General features: G+C 39.0%; 1 protein-coding gene across 11 annotated transcripts in view; it reads right to left on the bottom strand.

Annotated features, from left to right (window-relative positions):
* Positions 1-16,401, bottom strand: part of CPNE1 (copine 1) — a 41,701-nt gene that overhangs the window by 19,350 nt on the left and 5,950 nt on the right. The window contains exons 2-4 of one of the 11 annotated variants that reach the window (XM_021707161.1): positions 14,448-14,532; positions 10,808-10,824; positions 4,669-10,345 (exon numbers count right to left, since the gene is read on the bottom strand). The exons of 4 other annotated variants lie outside the window; for them this stretch is intronic. In XM_021707161.1, coding sequence (XP_021562836.1) covers positions 8,094-10,319 — 2,226 coding nt within the window. In that variant the 5' untranslated portion in view covers positions 10,320-10,345; positions 10,808-10,824; positions 14,448-14,532 and the 3' untranslated portion in view covers positions 4,669-8,093. Of the gene's footprint in view, positions 1-4,668; positions 10,825-14,447; positions 14,533-16,401 lie in introns of those variants that run through there. 6 more of the 11 variants (XM_021707164.1, XM_021707160.1, XM_021707163.1 and 3 more) reach the window with 6 other exon arrangements.

Genomic DNA, 16,401 nt, shown 5'->3' with positions numbered 1-16,401 from the left:
GAAGGACCTGCCCAGCAGGTCGAGGCTGCGGTGGGCTGTGGTGGCCGGGAGCGGCCACTGTACTCCAGTCTGGGCGACAGAGACAGACTCCAACTCAAAAAAAAAAAGACTTACCAACAAGTAATGGAATCTGCCCCTCCACAGTAGGAGCTGAGAAACTGAAAAGGCATTGGAACAGAGCAGAAGCCCCTTCCCCAGCAGGCACAGGATCCATGACAGAAGACTGCTGCCAGTAGCCTACCACATTTCACCCAGAAGTTAGGGAGAGGCAGGGAACAGTTGAGGGAGGGGCTCTACCTCTAGAGTCATGCAGTCCTCTGGTTGAAATATCTTTGCCAGGCCGGGTGCGGTAGCTCACACCTGTAATCCCAGCACTTTAGGAGGCAGAGGCAAAAGGAATGCCTGAGCCCAGGGGTCCGAGACCAACCTGGACAATTTGGTGAGACCTTGTCTTTACAAAAAATTTAAAAATTAGCTGGGCATAGTGGCGCATGCCTCTAGTTCCAGCTACTTGGATGAAAGGTTGAGGTTGTGGCTAGCTGTAATCATGCCACACTGTACACCAGCCTGGGCAACGGTGTGAGACTCTGACTCAAAAACAAAACAAAACAATCAGGCAACCTCTTTGGGTCCCCTCCTACTGTGGGAGCCTTTCTGTTCTCTCAATAAATACTTTCTCAAAACAAAAAATTATTTGCTCATCCCTATTATTTTGTTTATCTTTGCCTGGATAACCCCAGGTAAATCTATAAAGTGGGGACAATGCCAACTTTACAGGGTTATTTTGAGGATAACGTAAAGCCAACCACAGAAAGTGTCCTCTGCTGCTCCTTTCAGTGCTCATGATTGGGTGAGTGGTGCTGTGGATGCTTTTCCAGAATCTCTAATTCCTTGGTTCATAGGACCAAGGAGAAATGGATCCAGGAGGAATGCCTGTTGTCTACCTGCTCCAGAGGACCTGACTGGCAGGACAGGGACAGCCTCCCAAAGGAGAAATGAAGATCCTTCCCTTTTAAAGTTCTCAAGTTGTAGTGTGGGACCACTACAGTAGAAAAAGCAGTAGAGTAGCCAGACAAAAACTTGGTGTTCCACTCCTGGAACCTTAAGGCCCAAACTCACTACAGATGTCCAAAAATAGAATGGCTAAGTTCATACAATCACAGCAGCTTAAAACTGGTATGATTACCAGTTTATAAAAGAAACATTGAGGCCACAGAGAGATGACTTGTCCTGGGTCATAGTAACTGACAGAGCCACGACCAGAGTTCAAGAAAGTGATTTCTATATCTACCCATTTTTGCATCAGCTCATGTCTTGTTGATCCAGTCCAACCTGAAGTCCATTCAGCTGAAGAGCAGTGAGGTTCATATGGCCTCTCCCATGACCTATACTAACTAGAGCTTTGCACACAAATGGAAAATAATTCTTCTTATTAGTCTGACTGCTGGGTCAGGGGATATGCTGGACTCCAGTTATAGGACTTCATTCAAGGTGTAAGTTTCAAAGAACAAACACGAATTGTGCAAGTAAGGTAGAAGTCACCTCAGAAAGATGTGATCTAGACCAAAATTTTCAAAGAATTATCTACAGGGTAGTCTGCCCTGTTGAAACCTACATTCTTTTAATGCCTATCACCTGAAAGGTATCTGAAATTACAGTACTGGACCACCTTTCTGAGCATCTCCAGGGCGGAGACATCACCAGAAACTTGTGCACCTCCAGTGTGCAGTAGTCTACGGCACAAAAGGAGCTGTAGAATATTAGCAGACCAGAGCTCTTGGGAAAGAAAACTAACTATTCATAACAAGTTTTCCTGCCCCTCACTGGAATAAATTCATCTTGGATTTTTGGGAAAGGTTAAAATGGGTCACTCTTCAGAATGTGCATGTTAAGGAAGCAGAGAATAAGAAACTAATGTACAGTTACAGACTAGTTTACTCTTAGTTCCTATATGACCACAGTTTAGCAATCTGCCAGGGAAGCCTTTACCTGGTTCCTGTGACACAGGAGTGTACCTAGCCTAAGTACCAACGAGCACTTACTTGTGTGACTTAACTCTAAACTTCTGAAGAACAGGCATCTCACTTTGCTTCCTTTTCCACCAATGTGTAAGTGCTGGTGGACAACACTGTGCAAAAATTTGTTAGTAGGGATACAATTATGGCTGTATACTCATGTGAAATTGTCTTAACTTGAAGGTAACATGTTTCCAATTCCAACCTGTCAATTCAATGATCATAGAAGTAAAGCAGGATCTACTTCAGTTAAACTAGTTGTTGTGTTAACCCTTCCACCACTTTAGGCAGATTTATAGCAGAGGGACGCCGCTGGTCCCATAGGCCACACTGCAGAAGGGAGTTATGTAAAAAGGCTGTGCCACCCTCCCACCACCATTGCAATACAGTGTGTGGAGAAGTGTAGTGGAGGGTTACATTAATAAACTTCCAAGTAGAATAAAAGAAAAACGAGGAAAGCAGCAGCACCAGTTGGTGTAATTTTAAAACTCTTTAAATGAAATTTTTTCCCTTCTTAAATCAATCCCACTCTGCAAAGACAGATGACTTGTGGTAGGCACAATGTGGTTGTTACCATTTGATATAAAGCACAAATTCATGTGACAAGTCTTGGTCACTAATCAAAAGCTACTATTCCCACCCATTGGGAGGCTGGGGCTAGAGACAGCAGTGAGAGAACTTCAGTCTAAGTGAGATTTATAGTCCTGGTCACCAGCAGATTTACAACATAAGCAGGCAAAAGGAGAAAATCAGCAGCAGCAGAACGAAGAGGGAGTGAAACACCAAGGGGTAAGCCCACTGGAATACAACATAGCTCACTTCCGGGATGAGGTAAGCTGACTCAATGCCTTTAACTCTGTTCATATTGAATTATGCTCTCTTGCTGGTCAGTGCTTCATGACCAAATAGTCACTTCCTCCTCCTCTCAACATGAAAAGGCAAGCGATCAGTTGATTAGGAAAAATGGCCTGGACTATTAAGTTACCAAGATTAGAGTCCAGATGTTTGGAACAACTGGAGTGTCAATCCCAATAATGCTCTGCTGTGCCAGTTACCACTTCTCTCCAGTCCTAACCTTAAATATATTCACAGAAGGGAAGCCCCTGGGGCTCTTGACAGATTTCAAGGCATTTGGCTAATGACATTTTTCCCAGCACTGCTTCCTGCCTCCAGACTTTTAATGTGCTGCCCTTCTTTCCATGTGGCTGGAATGTTTACATCAGGTGGCTTTTTACTCCTTCTGGACTCTTCAGTAGTAGAGCAGTATGTAGAAAATCATGCCACCTTGGTTGCTCATTGCTAGTTATGTTGATCCAGAAAAGGAGTCATGCCAGGATGCTACTGAGACTCTCTGACACAAAGTAACTAAAAGCAGCAAGAATAAACCCAGGAACAACAAAGAATTAACATTTACCTGAGGAGGTACCAACAGATTAACTTGCTTATGGTGTTGAATATTAGGGTTTTCCCAGAAAAGTCACTACAGCATCAGAGAATTGTGCTACTGCCAGTACACTCTTTCCAGGACATTTTACAATTAGCCAATGAGATCTTTCAGATTTATACTAAAAAGAAAAGTGAAATAAAGCAATTTTATTCTACCATATCCCATTAAAAACTCTACTTTTGGGAGGAGACTGGTTATGATGCACATAATTTATAAACTTTTTTTTGTTTTTGCTGTAAAACACTGGAAAGCAGACAACGAATTATAGAAGTGATCTCTCCTGATTACGAAAAGGAGACATATTATCACAGTCCATCCCTTTCAAATGATAAAGGCCACCTGGATATCTGGAGGCGGCTGGTTTCACTCAGTGATTTTTCCAATGCTTAGTCAAAGCCTGATCATTTAAAAATGGCTCAGCTACTACCTGGAATTATGTCTAGTCTAACCTCCTCTAAAACAAGCTTAGTATCCAAATTCTAATACAAGCTAAACTCTTTCATGATAAAAATAAAAGTTTTAAACATTTCTCTAGAGTTTTGGTTATAAGGAACAGCCACTAGTTTCACTGCGACTCTAATCCACTTTTTAAAAAAGGATTATAGTTTACAGACACTTTCTTTTTGCTATTTTTCAGAAGTTGAACACATGTGAAATAGACAAAAATCAAAACATTAATGTCAGAAAGCGTTATTTTTGATTCCTTTCTTCCCTTCCTCAAATACCTCACATACTAATAATGCAAAAGCAAAAAAGAAAAACAAAGCTTTAGAGTGTGTGCAATTGAGAATCTACCCTGAAGATTTTATTTTCCCATTTCCTACTGTAATCAGTTTTTAAAAATAATTCACAGACCCCTTTAAGACTCCTTCTATGAAAAGGAGCACCTGGTCTCCAGTTCATTCCAAGTTCACATAACGAAGTAGTTCACTAGCAAAACACACATAACATTCTGACAGGGTGGATACCACGAACTTGACCTAGAATCAAGTTTCCTCCCTGCTGTTCCAGGTAGCCTCTTCTTTTCACACTTCAGCATTAGCAGACAAGGATAAACAACAATTGTTACCTCCTAGTTCATCAAATCCACCTTTCCAAAGGCACAAAATATTTTCAGGAGTTATAAAAAAAGTACTTGATAATATCAGCTCAGTAAAGTACTCTTATGCAGTTAAAGCATTAAAAGCATCAGCCTGTTTTATTTTGTGACAAGTTTATTGAACAGTATTCAAGACTTCATCTTTATAAACAAGAACCTCTGCTGAATGATGCCAAGGCAGTATGTGCTGGCAATGTTGTGGCCATGCCGGCAATGAGCCATTTTACTGTCTGGTTTCTAAAGTCTGGACTACTGTAGAACTGCCAGTAAAACAATTTATATGTGGCAATTTTGCAAGGGTGGGAAATAATTTTTAAACTGACCACTGCCAGAGATTATTTCTGAAAGATTTGACTTAGCAGCAATTTTACATTTTCTTTATTCGTTTTACAGGTGTTCTTAAAATTGATGAGTGGGTTTTATTTTTATACATTTGACCTACACCTGTACACAATCACAGAATCCAGTAAAAGGGATAGAAGTTAAAGGCTATTATATGTCCTTATTTTTATACAAGGTGACTATTTCTACCTAAATATATATGTTGGCTTACGCCCATACAGACCTAGATTTTCATCCAGTGGGTTAGACTGACCTTAACTACACTGAATATTACTATCTGAAATTTTGAGTAATAAGCTTCCTAATGGACTTTTCATTGATGCTTTGATAACCTGGAGTACAAAGCTAGGAACTATATTTCACTTAACACTGTATTGTATTTTTTAAAAAAGCCACTAATAATTGTACATCCAAACTATAGTGTAAACACAGAACACACCTACAAATTATGCTTATGAACTAAATGTTTCACTAAAGTTCAGAAGAGTTTACAAAGTTGCTTATTTATAAAATACATTTGTAGATTTATCTAATCCTTTAAAGCAAAAGAAAAATGAACACCAATAAAAACTCAGCAGAAGGGAGAGAAAAAAAAAATAAACCTAATGGAAAAGATTCTCTTCCATTAATGACATGGTCACCGAAAACAGACAATAAAAATTACACATAAAATTGAAAATATCATAATAGTGTTTACAAATGCACACAACTTTGAGCAGAGCTTTACAAATCCTTCATACTATACAAAGCAAATGAGAAAATAATGTAAATTCATTTCCACCCCAAACCTAGTTCTTAGGAGAAAATTTGCAGGACAAGAGGTCTGAATAGTTTCACAGAACACATTTTCAAAAAAACTTTTTAACTGAAACTCCAATGCCCAGAACAGGATAAACAGTATGCTTAGCAGTTAGCACTGTGTTAATAAATCTTAGATACACAAAAATCAAGTTCCAGAGGGCAAAGCATTTAATTACATTTCACAACGAGAACCGTTGTGATTCAATGAAATATGAAACATAGTTCTCTCCAATTCTACACAAACCACTATTTTCTTAATTTATTTAATTCGATGAACAATCAAGTTTTCCTTTTCAGCATTTATCTAAGATGTAGAAATAACAAAGTAGTTGCAATAAGGTGTATGAAATATTTAATAATGTACGAACATATAACCAAAACAAATTGTGAAAAAAGATAAAAGACTTTCATTTTCAAACAACCCATTTTTCTAAAATGAAACTAGTTTTCCAATGGGGAAAATATTTGCAGTTGAAATAGACTCCCGAGCAGTGCTGAAGTTTTTTGCATTGTCTTTGGAATGAGAAATGATTACTTAACAGAAACTTAAATTGAACAGCATATACAAACATCATATTGCTTTTTAAGTTGAGGAGGCAATATCTATCAAAGCAAATTTGTATTCATGAATTATCAAAAGACCCACAACACAATCACCTCTTGAAAGTCTAAACAATCCTTTCCTTAAACAAAAATCCTGTACTGTCAATCCTCTAAGATTTTAAATGAAAAGGCTTTCCAAATCTTATCACACAAATCAAACTGTTGCCATTCTTAACTCTAAGTTACACGACGCTGTATATCGGTGTTCTACTGATTTACAACATCAAAAAGGCACTATATTTTTTTAAATAGGAAATATTTATTTTAAAAGGCTAACCCCTTTGTAAATATATATTGATTTGAAGAAAATGTTGGGGATGTTTCAAACCAAAGCAAGAGGGTCATGTAAAAAATAAAATTTGCTTTCCATGATATCTCAACAATCTCCCATTCTGTATGTTTATAATGTGACACATCTTTAGAACATTTTAACTAAGAAAAATGACCCTAATTAGAGCCTTTTGTGGCAGCGAGCAGGACGTTGTAAGGAAAATGTTTTCATGACAAGGACACTCACCAACGAGAACCCATGTGGTTCTCTTGCCTTAGTGTCCTGAATGCCAAAGAAAAGAGTATGAAAGGGCAAGGAATATAAATTTTCTCCCCTCTGGCAGCTGCACTTGTATTCTGTATAAAGAATTTTTGTAAACAGGCTCCTGATCGAACAACTACACCAAAATGCCTCCAAATAACAGGATTAAACGCATATCAATCTATGAACCAGCTTATGGATCTTTTATTCAATAATACTACGGCTAACAAAGCTAACAATTTCAACTTCAGTTTTAAAAACCACAATATAGTAATGCTCTTTCTTATGAATGGACTCCTGTTTGCTTAAAGGCCAAAATTTCACATAAACTGGGACAGAAGGAAATTGCTAGAACAGTTAGTCCATCATAGATTGGACTACAAACCAAGCATCTTAAACACTGATTATTAAAAGTGGTTTCTAGTTTTCAATGTCATCCAAACAACATGAACAATTTTTAAACTGACTGAACTCAAACTTGGTGGTCAAACCAAAAAGGCTCTGGTAGGTAGAGGACTCCATAGTTTATTTTTATGGCAAAAGTCTTATTCCACACAGTTTTAAGTATGACATTAGAAATCAAAGTTCAAAGTTATAGCATAAACCAAGTGTGGAGGTTTTATATTTAGGGAAAAAAACCAACAAAACAGTTCTGCTTATTTACAAGTGAGTCAAACAAAGCAGCAACTTCTGAAGCAGGACTGTCTATACAGCAAGAACCCTCAAGAAGCAATAAAGGTACATACAATGAATCTGTATACAGAGATTTTATTCAATTTTAAAAGAAAATGAGGACTTAGACATAGCTTTACCCTAAAACAAAGCAAATCTGTCCCGCTTTAGACCAAATTCCGAGAGTAGCCAACTTCTACTTTTCAGTAGCTGGCAAGAGCACCCTCAATGAGTTCTACTGACATTTCTATTTTCTTCATCCCATATGGTATAAAACAAAACCAATCTAGACTCCTTGATAAACTTTATGTGGTCATTTGAGCTTTACAAATGGCTTCTCTATTGGTATGCCAAAATCATTTATGTGTTCTCTCCAGATAGCTTTACTGTAACATACAGCAATGTTTATCCTGGTGAGTGAGTCTTCTGTAAACAGTCAACCAATGCTCTACGTTATGAAAACCAAACTATATGCAATTGAAACAATCCAAAGGTTCTAACCTGGAAATACTAGAAAAACAAACTGGATGCATTAACCACAGCAATATGAAGATCTACCTTATAAAGAATTGATGTGAATGGCTACCCTAATACAAGTTTTACTTTTCTTGAACCTATAGGCCTGTCATTTAAATCAATGACAGCAGCTGTGGCTTCATCCCGAGACTCAAAGGCTACCATGGCTTCACCTGTGGGCATACCTTTTTCATTGTATTTTAAACACACAGAGCCTGGGATTACTTGATAGCCATAAAAGAAATCTAAAATCTCATCAATAGACACAGTAAAGGGCATGTTCTGCACTTTAATTACTGTTGGTCCTGGTTTTCCAGAACTAGATCCAAAGCCAGGGGGACCACCAATATGAATTGGACCAGGGCCAGGTCCAGGTCCAAAAGCTGGTGGCCCGCTCAAATGCCCAGGGGCACTTCCAAGACCAGGAGGGCCACTTCCAAAGCCAGGAGGGCCACCCAAGCTACCAGGGCCATTTCCAAAATTCTGAGGGCCCCCTCCAAACCCCGATGGCCCACTTAAATTATTTGGTCCACCTCCAAAACCCGGAACATCCAGTCCTAGACCAGGCAAACCACTGTTTCCAACTGAAGGCATACCAGGCCTAGCATCACCAAAGGCTCCTCCTAATCCTGGAGGAGGGAGTGGCGGCCCAAAGGCATTTGACCCACCGAAATTACCAGGAAAGTTAAACGGAGGCCCATTGTTGGCTTCCTTTGATCCTACAGCCAAGAAGGCATGCTCTTCACCTCCTGTACTGGGCATTCCTGCACCGGGCATTCCCGCACCGGGCAGTCCCGCACCGGGCAGTCCCGCACCGGGCATTCCTGGTACTGAAGGATTACCTGGCACAGGCATCTTTAATCCCTTTTTTCCTTGAGCGGGGGGATTTTTCTCAATCTCTCGCATATCTTCTAGGGTAACTACATGAACAAAAGCTTCTCTCCCATTAAGTTTTTTACGGTGTAAGCATTCAGACTTACGTGCATCATCTTCATTTTTAAACTGAACCAGTGCCTGTCCTAGACCTTGCCCATTGTTATCAACAAGAACATGTACAGCATTTTCTTCCACTGGGATTCCTTCTAGGAACTGAAGAACATCCATCTTGGTAATGCTGAATGGAATATTTGTTATGTGGGCACAGACTTTGGCAGAGTTGACATCCCCCTCTGGATTTAATATCATTTCCCTCTGGTCATAGCTGAAGTTCTGCAGTCTTTTTCGAATCATATCTATTTTTTCCAGCATACCTTTCTTAGTAATTGGATGAACTTGAATAAAGCGATTGCCCATGTACTGTTTATGACGACACAGAGCGGCCTTATAGTCAGACTCATTCCTGAACTCTACAAAGCCTTCACCAGTTGCTTTCCCATTGGGTCCATAAGCTATATAAATACTATCTTCCACGATATCCAACTTTTTGAAAAAATCAATGACATGTTTGTTTTCTGCTTCAAATGGTAGCCCTTTCAAATAAACACAAAAACCAGCCTCATGTGGTGATCTTGACCTTGACCTTTTCTGCCCACTGGGCGATTTTGACCTGGGAAGTGTCTGAGGAGGGGGATGGGTTTGTCCAGAAGGTCCCATATTTTGCTTAAAAGTGATATGGCCTCCAGCAGCTACCCATTGTCTTTCTGTGGCAGGGCTAACTTCCACATAGCGTTGAATCATCAGCATTCTGTTTCGTTTCAAAGCTTCAAATGTATCTTGAGGGGAGAGAAACTTAACTAATCCATTCCCATTATTTCTACCTACATGGTCTTTCAACAAATGCACGGCATCAACACGGAGCCCATGGAAAAAATCTCTGACATCATTTTCCATTGCAGAAAAGGGCATTCCATGCACACTGACATAGAGATCATCAGGGTTGATGGGAAGTGGCTTCACATTGCTTTGAGAGTTCATTTGGATAGGGTTAACAGGATTCAATGGACCCAGAAACACAGGGTTCAGGTTATTGTTCAGATTCATAGGCGCTCCAGAGCCATTCATTCCAGCAGGAAGCGGTGCCACAGGTGGCGGATTCAATGGCGGCATGCCTGACATGGGTGGCAGTGGGGTCATGGGTGGCACGGAGGGGACTGGGGGAATAGGAGGTACAGGAGGCACAGGTGGCAATGCAGGTACTGGAGGAGGAACTGGTATTGGGGGAATGGATGGCATTGGTGGCAAAGATGGCATCGCTGGGATTGGAGGAATTGGTGGTGGTGGGACTGTGTTCATTGGAGAGGCTGTGCTTGGAACAGTTGAGCTAAATGTTGGGCTCCCAAAGGAAGTCCCCATATTTGGAGGAGCTGTTCCTATGCTGGCTGTGGAAAATGTCTGTATGTTTTTATTGCTTTCGTGAACAGAAGTGGTGGCAGTAACTACACTGGGCGAAGGATTATTAAAGTTGGGTACCGTTGTAGGCAAGTTTACCCTGCCACTCATTCCTGAGCTAGGTGGGGGTCCTGATCTACTAGCATTTGCTGGTGGTATGTCTAAGTTGGCAGTTTCAAAACGCCTACGACTCAGTTCAATCATATTCTGCATTTCCGTTTTACTACTCAACAATAGTGTTACTTTTGACCCTTTAATTGTACCACCTGTGCGCATCATACCAAGCCTTGCATCTTCATCAGTGGCAAAAACGATGAAAGCCTCACCCAGTTCACCCCCTACAATATGCACGCCCCCATCAGGAATGGTCAATCCAGAGAAGAAGTGGCGAATGTCCATGGTCCCCGCCACAATTGGGAGACCTTGCAAACGGATGACCACAGCCATGCTGCGCTGAAACCACACACACCTGCAGATGAGAAAAGGCAACGGCCAGGTCAGACTCCTGTTTATCACACCCGGTTTTTAGCTACAAGAATGACCAGCTACCCATATTATGTCCTCAACCTATCACAAGCAATGTATTTGTTTAATTTAAATATTCTAAAAACTGAGTATTACATGCCATTTACAATGTAAAACTTAGAAAACTTCAACTTCCAAAAGGCATTAATTCTAGAAACAATGAGAAGTTCAGTCCCAAGACTTAAAAGGTTCAGGAAAAAACAACTGTAGGACAGTAAAAATCACCACAGACATCATTCAGAGCACAAATATTTAGAAAGATTTAAAAGAAATGTGTAAATTAAGAAACACAGTTTAATAATCTATAGGGAGAAAACATGCAAAGGATGCATCAAAGTTAATATTTAAAACAGGTTTAGCATATTCCCTATAAACTTGATAATTTACAGAATTATCAGAGTGATTTTAGACAACTCAGTTTCAAAATCCAACAGAAACAAAAAAGTAGAATACTAATGAATTACGAAAACTACTTAACTCAGGGGGGAGGGGAAGGGAGGTGGGATTAACGGTAGTCAGTATCTGTCTGGGGAAAGGAAGACACCCCTTATCAACAAGGGTGCCTGAATGAAGCATATTTGTATACCTAACCCTTAACTGTATCCCACAATATCAATATAAAAAATATTGATATAAAAAAATAAACTAAATAAACAGAAGAATGAAATTAAAAAAAAAAAACTACTTAACTCTAAAGCAGTTTCAAGTCTCAAATGAGAACTGGTTCCATATTTCATCCTAAAATTTTTCCATCTGCCTTATATACAGCTTTATTTATTAAATGATACTACATACGGAATTACTATAAACAATTTTAATACCTACTAAGAAGCCAAAAGAAATACTGAATAGCACAGCCAAAATCTGAGTTACCTATATTCATTACCCCTAAAAGTAAACCTAGTTATAGTGTCCTTCACTGTAATTATTTTAACTAAAACTCAAGTCACATGACTCACTGAGCATGCCACTGCACTCCAGCCTGGGCAACAGAGTGAGACTCCGACTCAAAAAAAAAAAAAACAACAACAACAAAAAACCCCCCCAAAAAAACCAAAAAGAAAAGGAAGTACTTTTTGGTTTTGTTTTAGAAGAACTAGAGTGCGAACTTTACTCAGTAGTTGTTACAGTCTGTGACTCAACACACTTCCTGTAGGATTTCTGGTTGCTAACTGATATCCTTAGATAATGTCTATTTTGATTTGATCAAAAATAAAGTTTCTCTCAAATTTCAGTATTTCAGTTCTAAAGGCTTCTAAGAGCAAATGCAAAGGCAGCCCTTTGTAAAGCGACACAAATTAAAATCTTGGGACTGAGAAACATATTACCTTGAAATTAATGTGGTCAACAACACAGGGTGTTTTCTAAGTCATCTTAAAAGTCAACTTCTGGATTACCCAGGCCCAAGAGGTTGAGACTGTTCCACTGCACTCCAGCCTGGGCAATATAGTGAAACTATGGCTCAAAAAAGTCAACTTAGCCGGGCTCAGTGGCTCAGTCTGTAATCCCATGCTTTTGGGAGCCTGAGGTGAGTGGACTGCCTGAGCCCACGGGTTCAAGACCCGCCTGGGTAACTTGGCGAGACCTCATCTCTATAATAAATCAAAAAAAAAATTAGTCGGGCGTGGTAGTGCATGCCTGTAGTTCCAGTTACTTGGAAGGCTGAGGCAGAAGGATTGCCAGAGCCAAGCAGATTGAGGCTGCGGTGGCAGGGAGCAGCCACTGCCCTCCAGCAGCCTGGGCGACAGAGTGAGACTCCAACTCAAAAATAAAAACAAAAACAAAAAGTCAACTTTTAGGCTGGGCGGGGTGGTTAATGCCTGTAATCCCAGCACTTTGGGAGGCAGAGGTGAGAGGATGCCTGAGCTCAGGGGTTGGAGATTTGCCTCAGCAACATGGTGAGACTTTGTCACTACAAAAAAAAAAAAAAAAAGCCAGGCATGGTGGTGCATGCCTGTAGTTCCAGCTACTTGGAAGGTTGAAGGATCGCCTGAACCCAGCAGGTTGAGGCTTCGGTGGCCATGAATGTACAGCATGAGTGCCATAAGTGCACTGCAGCCTGGGCAACACAATGAGACTCTGACTCAAAAAGTAAAAAAAAAGGTCAACTTTTAATATAAGCCTATTAAACTGGCTCTGTGACCTCAGAAAAAATATAAATTAATTAAAATTTGGTTTTATCGCTTCTCAAATAAGAACATTACAGTGCGCAAGGTTTCCTGCTGTAAGCTCTAGGAATTCTGTAACTCCATGAAAGCAGTTCTTCAATGTCAAGCATCACATGAATACTAATTCAATGCAACAAAACCTTTAATGATATCTTCATTATTATAATTGCTATATACAAATGAGAAATATAGCATGTGACAGTTTTCTCACACACTCATACACAAAAGTAAAAGCAACCTTCAAATTTAATCCAGAAAGATGGACTGATAAACAGAAAATGCTCTTTGTGAGACCATCATAAAACACTAGAAATTCAGGGAAGCTTTCCATTTATGAACTGCAAGTGTCAACAAGAAAAATTAATACTAAAGACATCAAACCAACAAACTCTTTTCTCCTTATTTACTATCTAGCAGCCCATAAGAAAGTTCATCAAGATCTGCAGTCATTAGATCAAATTCTCATTCCTTACTGAATCTAAACTATGTAGCTATATGCAAAACTGAAATATCATTTTCCATTTCTGCTTCATAAAATGCTTAATCATTCTGTATGGGGGAAACATCATGGGCAATACAGGTACCCAAAACAAGCTGAGATAGATTAGTCTGCTTTGGGACAACTAAACAGAAGCTTGATATAGTCCCAAAACACAAAAATTAAACACAGGGTAAAACCGACATACACAGGTAAGTCTTTAAACCATTTTCTGTTACAAGTAGGGATTTACTGAACGTCTATACAAGATACACATGAAAACGTGCTACTGAAAACTGCTTCAGATTACCAGCTAGAAAGGACTAAGTACTAAACCAAAGCACAAGATTTATTCATAAAGACATCTGAAGAGGAAAACAATTTTTAGGTTCTGAAGAATATAAAATAACATTTGCTATTCTGCTACTAAGTAACTGTCTGACAGATAAGTCATTTCAACCTATCTTGATCCTAGTTTAATTAATTACTTAAACAAGAGGGTTAGAGTCCAACTTCTAAGGTTCCTTTGAAGTCTAAAATTTGTACTCTAAAACACATGACCCAATATCTATAACTATGCTTCTAGGGAATATAAATAAGCATACCACTAACAAGCACCTATATTTATAACTCGTCTAAAATGGTACTAAGGAATAAAACAGCTACTTACTGTCTAACAATCAGGAATGCAGCATATAAATAAATCCATATAAAACTGACCCCCCCAAAGGAAGCAACAACTGTTCAAGGTGCCCAATCTACCCCACCCCATTCCTCAGATAAGCTTGTTAAAAAACAAAACACACACACACACACACACACACACACAATTTAGTTACTACATATATTTTCATTTTTCTTAATAAAAGCTATCTCATTTTATTTTGTATAAAAACAAACTCTCTATTCAAAATCTCTTACCTGATCAAACAAGAGATGTATTTTCTTAACAAGAAGTAGAGGCCAAGTCAATCCTGTGGGCAACCAATTAAAACCAACTTTTAGACTGCAATAGAGAATAAACGGAGGCAAAAATCAATGCAGGAAACACAAAACAACACGCACAGGCCACACTGAACCATACATTATGAAGGCGAGTCTGAAACCACCAGAGTACTTCATTAGAATTAGAATGCATATCCAACAAAAAAAAAAAAAAAAAAGAGAAGGCATGTAACAAAATCCCACACATGCTTCTTACTTGCTATGGCTTTCAAATCTGAGTACCTCAAAATATTTATATATTTATATACAACAAGAATGTGTCATAAATTAGACCACAAATGTGTCAATTGAAACTATAACAGTCACAAAGCTCAGCTTCACAGCTGGTAATTGCTTTTATCATTGATGATTAAACTAGCCCAGAAAACTCCATAAACACAAATCTATTTCCCTAGGTTCTCACCAAATTTTTTATGAAAAAGCACAAGCTTGTACAATAACAATTCCTGGAAAAATTAAGTCAGAAATTCAAGTGTATTCATGTTTCCATGAGTAGTTACTGTAGTTAGCCTTTCAAAATAGCATCATAAGTCACAAAACAAATAAGAACACATTCTGGCTATAACAACTAAATCCACTGGGATTCAAAATATTAAGGAAAAGTGCTTTTCTTCTCTCCTAACACCACAACAGCTTTAGAGAAAACCTGTATTTTAAAAATCCTAAAAAATGTATGGCAAATTAAGAATACTTCCCAAAGCAAAAACAGTTCACTCATCTTTCACTGGAATTTCTTCCAAACTGGTGAAGTTATAAGCAATATATATGACCAAATAAGTACACAAGTATGTTCAAAAGATCATTTTTAAATTTAGAGAAAAAATTGCCACTGTTTGATATTAAGAATACCAACAGAAGACTACTTATCCAAATGATGCTCATCTTTAGCATCTTTCCAGATCAAGATATCACTAGTGAGCTTAATATTCATCACCAAAAAGTAAAACATATTTCAAAATTCTGTGATCCCAAACTTGTAAAAGTCAAGCTAAAATATCTCCTAGTCAAACCACTCAAATTACTAAAGAACAGTTGAGATTGCTTTGCCATAAAAACTATGCAAATGTCATGAACGTACTTTCAAAAGCCCAGAGCACTGTACATTAATCTTCCATATGCTGTACAAATCTAGCCCAATTAAGTCTAAAAAGTCTACAAACTCTTCATTTAAAAGCCCTATCTAATAGTTTATCTAATAAGTCACAAAGGAAAATGTGAAACAGAAAAAAGCCTGCTTCAAAGTAAAGCCATGAGGAAGAGTATGAATTATTGCAGTGTTTATGTAAGGTTTGACTCTAGGAGTCACAGAACCAGGGTAATTTTCTAATTAAGCACTTGTGATAAATATTTGACCCCTAGTGAAGATTCCAATTTAAATGGTCTGATATGAGGCCAGGGAATATGCCCTGAATATAAGGGAAAACAGGTTTCTTAGTCTCTCCCCTTCCAAATCCAAAAATGCACCATATGTACACATGGAGAAAGAAAAATTCAAAATCAGCTAATTAAGCTCAAAGTCTACTATCAAAATCTACTCTCAAAAATGTGTAAAAGGTTACCAGAAATTACTTTAAAAAGGAAGAAACTAGCCAGGCTCAGTGGCTCAGCCTGTAATCCCGTGCCTTGGGAGGCTGAGGTGAGTGAAACTGCCTGAGCCCGCAGGTTCGAGACCAGCCTGGGAAACTTGGTGAGACCTCATCTCTACTACAAAACAAAAAATTAGCCGGGTGTGATAGCGCGCACCTGTAGTTCCAGCTACTTGGAAGGCTGAGGCGGAAGGATCGCCGGAGCCCAGCAGGTCGAGGCTGCGGTGGCCGGGAGCGGTCACTGCATTCTAATCTGGGCGACAGAGTGAGGCTCCAACTCAAAA

The sequence above is a fragment of the Carlito syrichta genome, unplaced genomic scaffold (assembly GCF_000164805.1).
Source record: "Carlito syrichta isolate Samal-C Ts95f unplaced genomic scaffold, Tarsius_syrichta-2.0.1 Scaffold316401, whole genome shotgun sequence".
Lineage (NCBI taxonomy): Eukaryota > Metazoa > Chordata > Mammalia > Primates > Tarsiidae > Carlito > Carlito syrichta.
The sequence above is the reverse complement of the archived record's forward strand: the minus strand, read 5'-3'. Positions and strand labels throughout refer to the sequence as shown.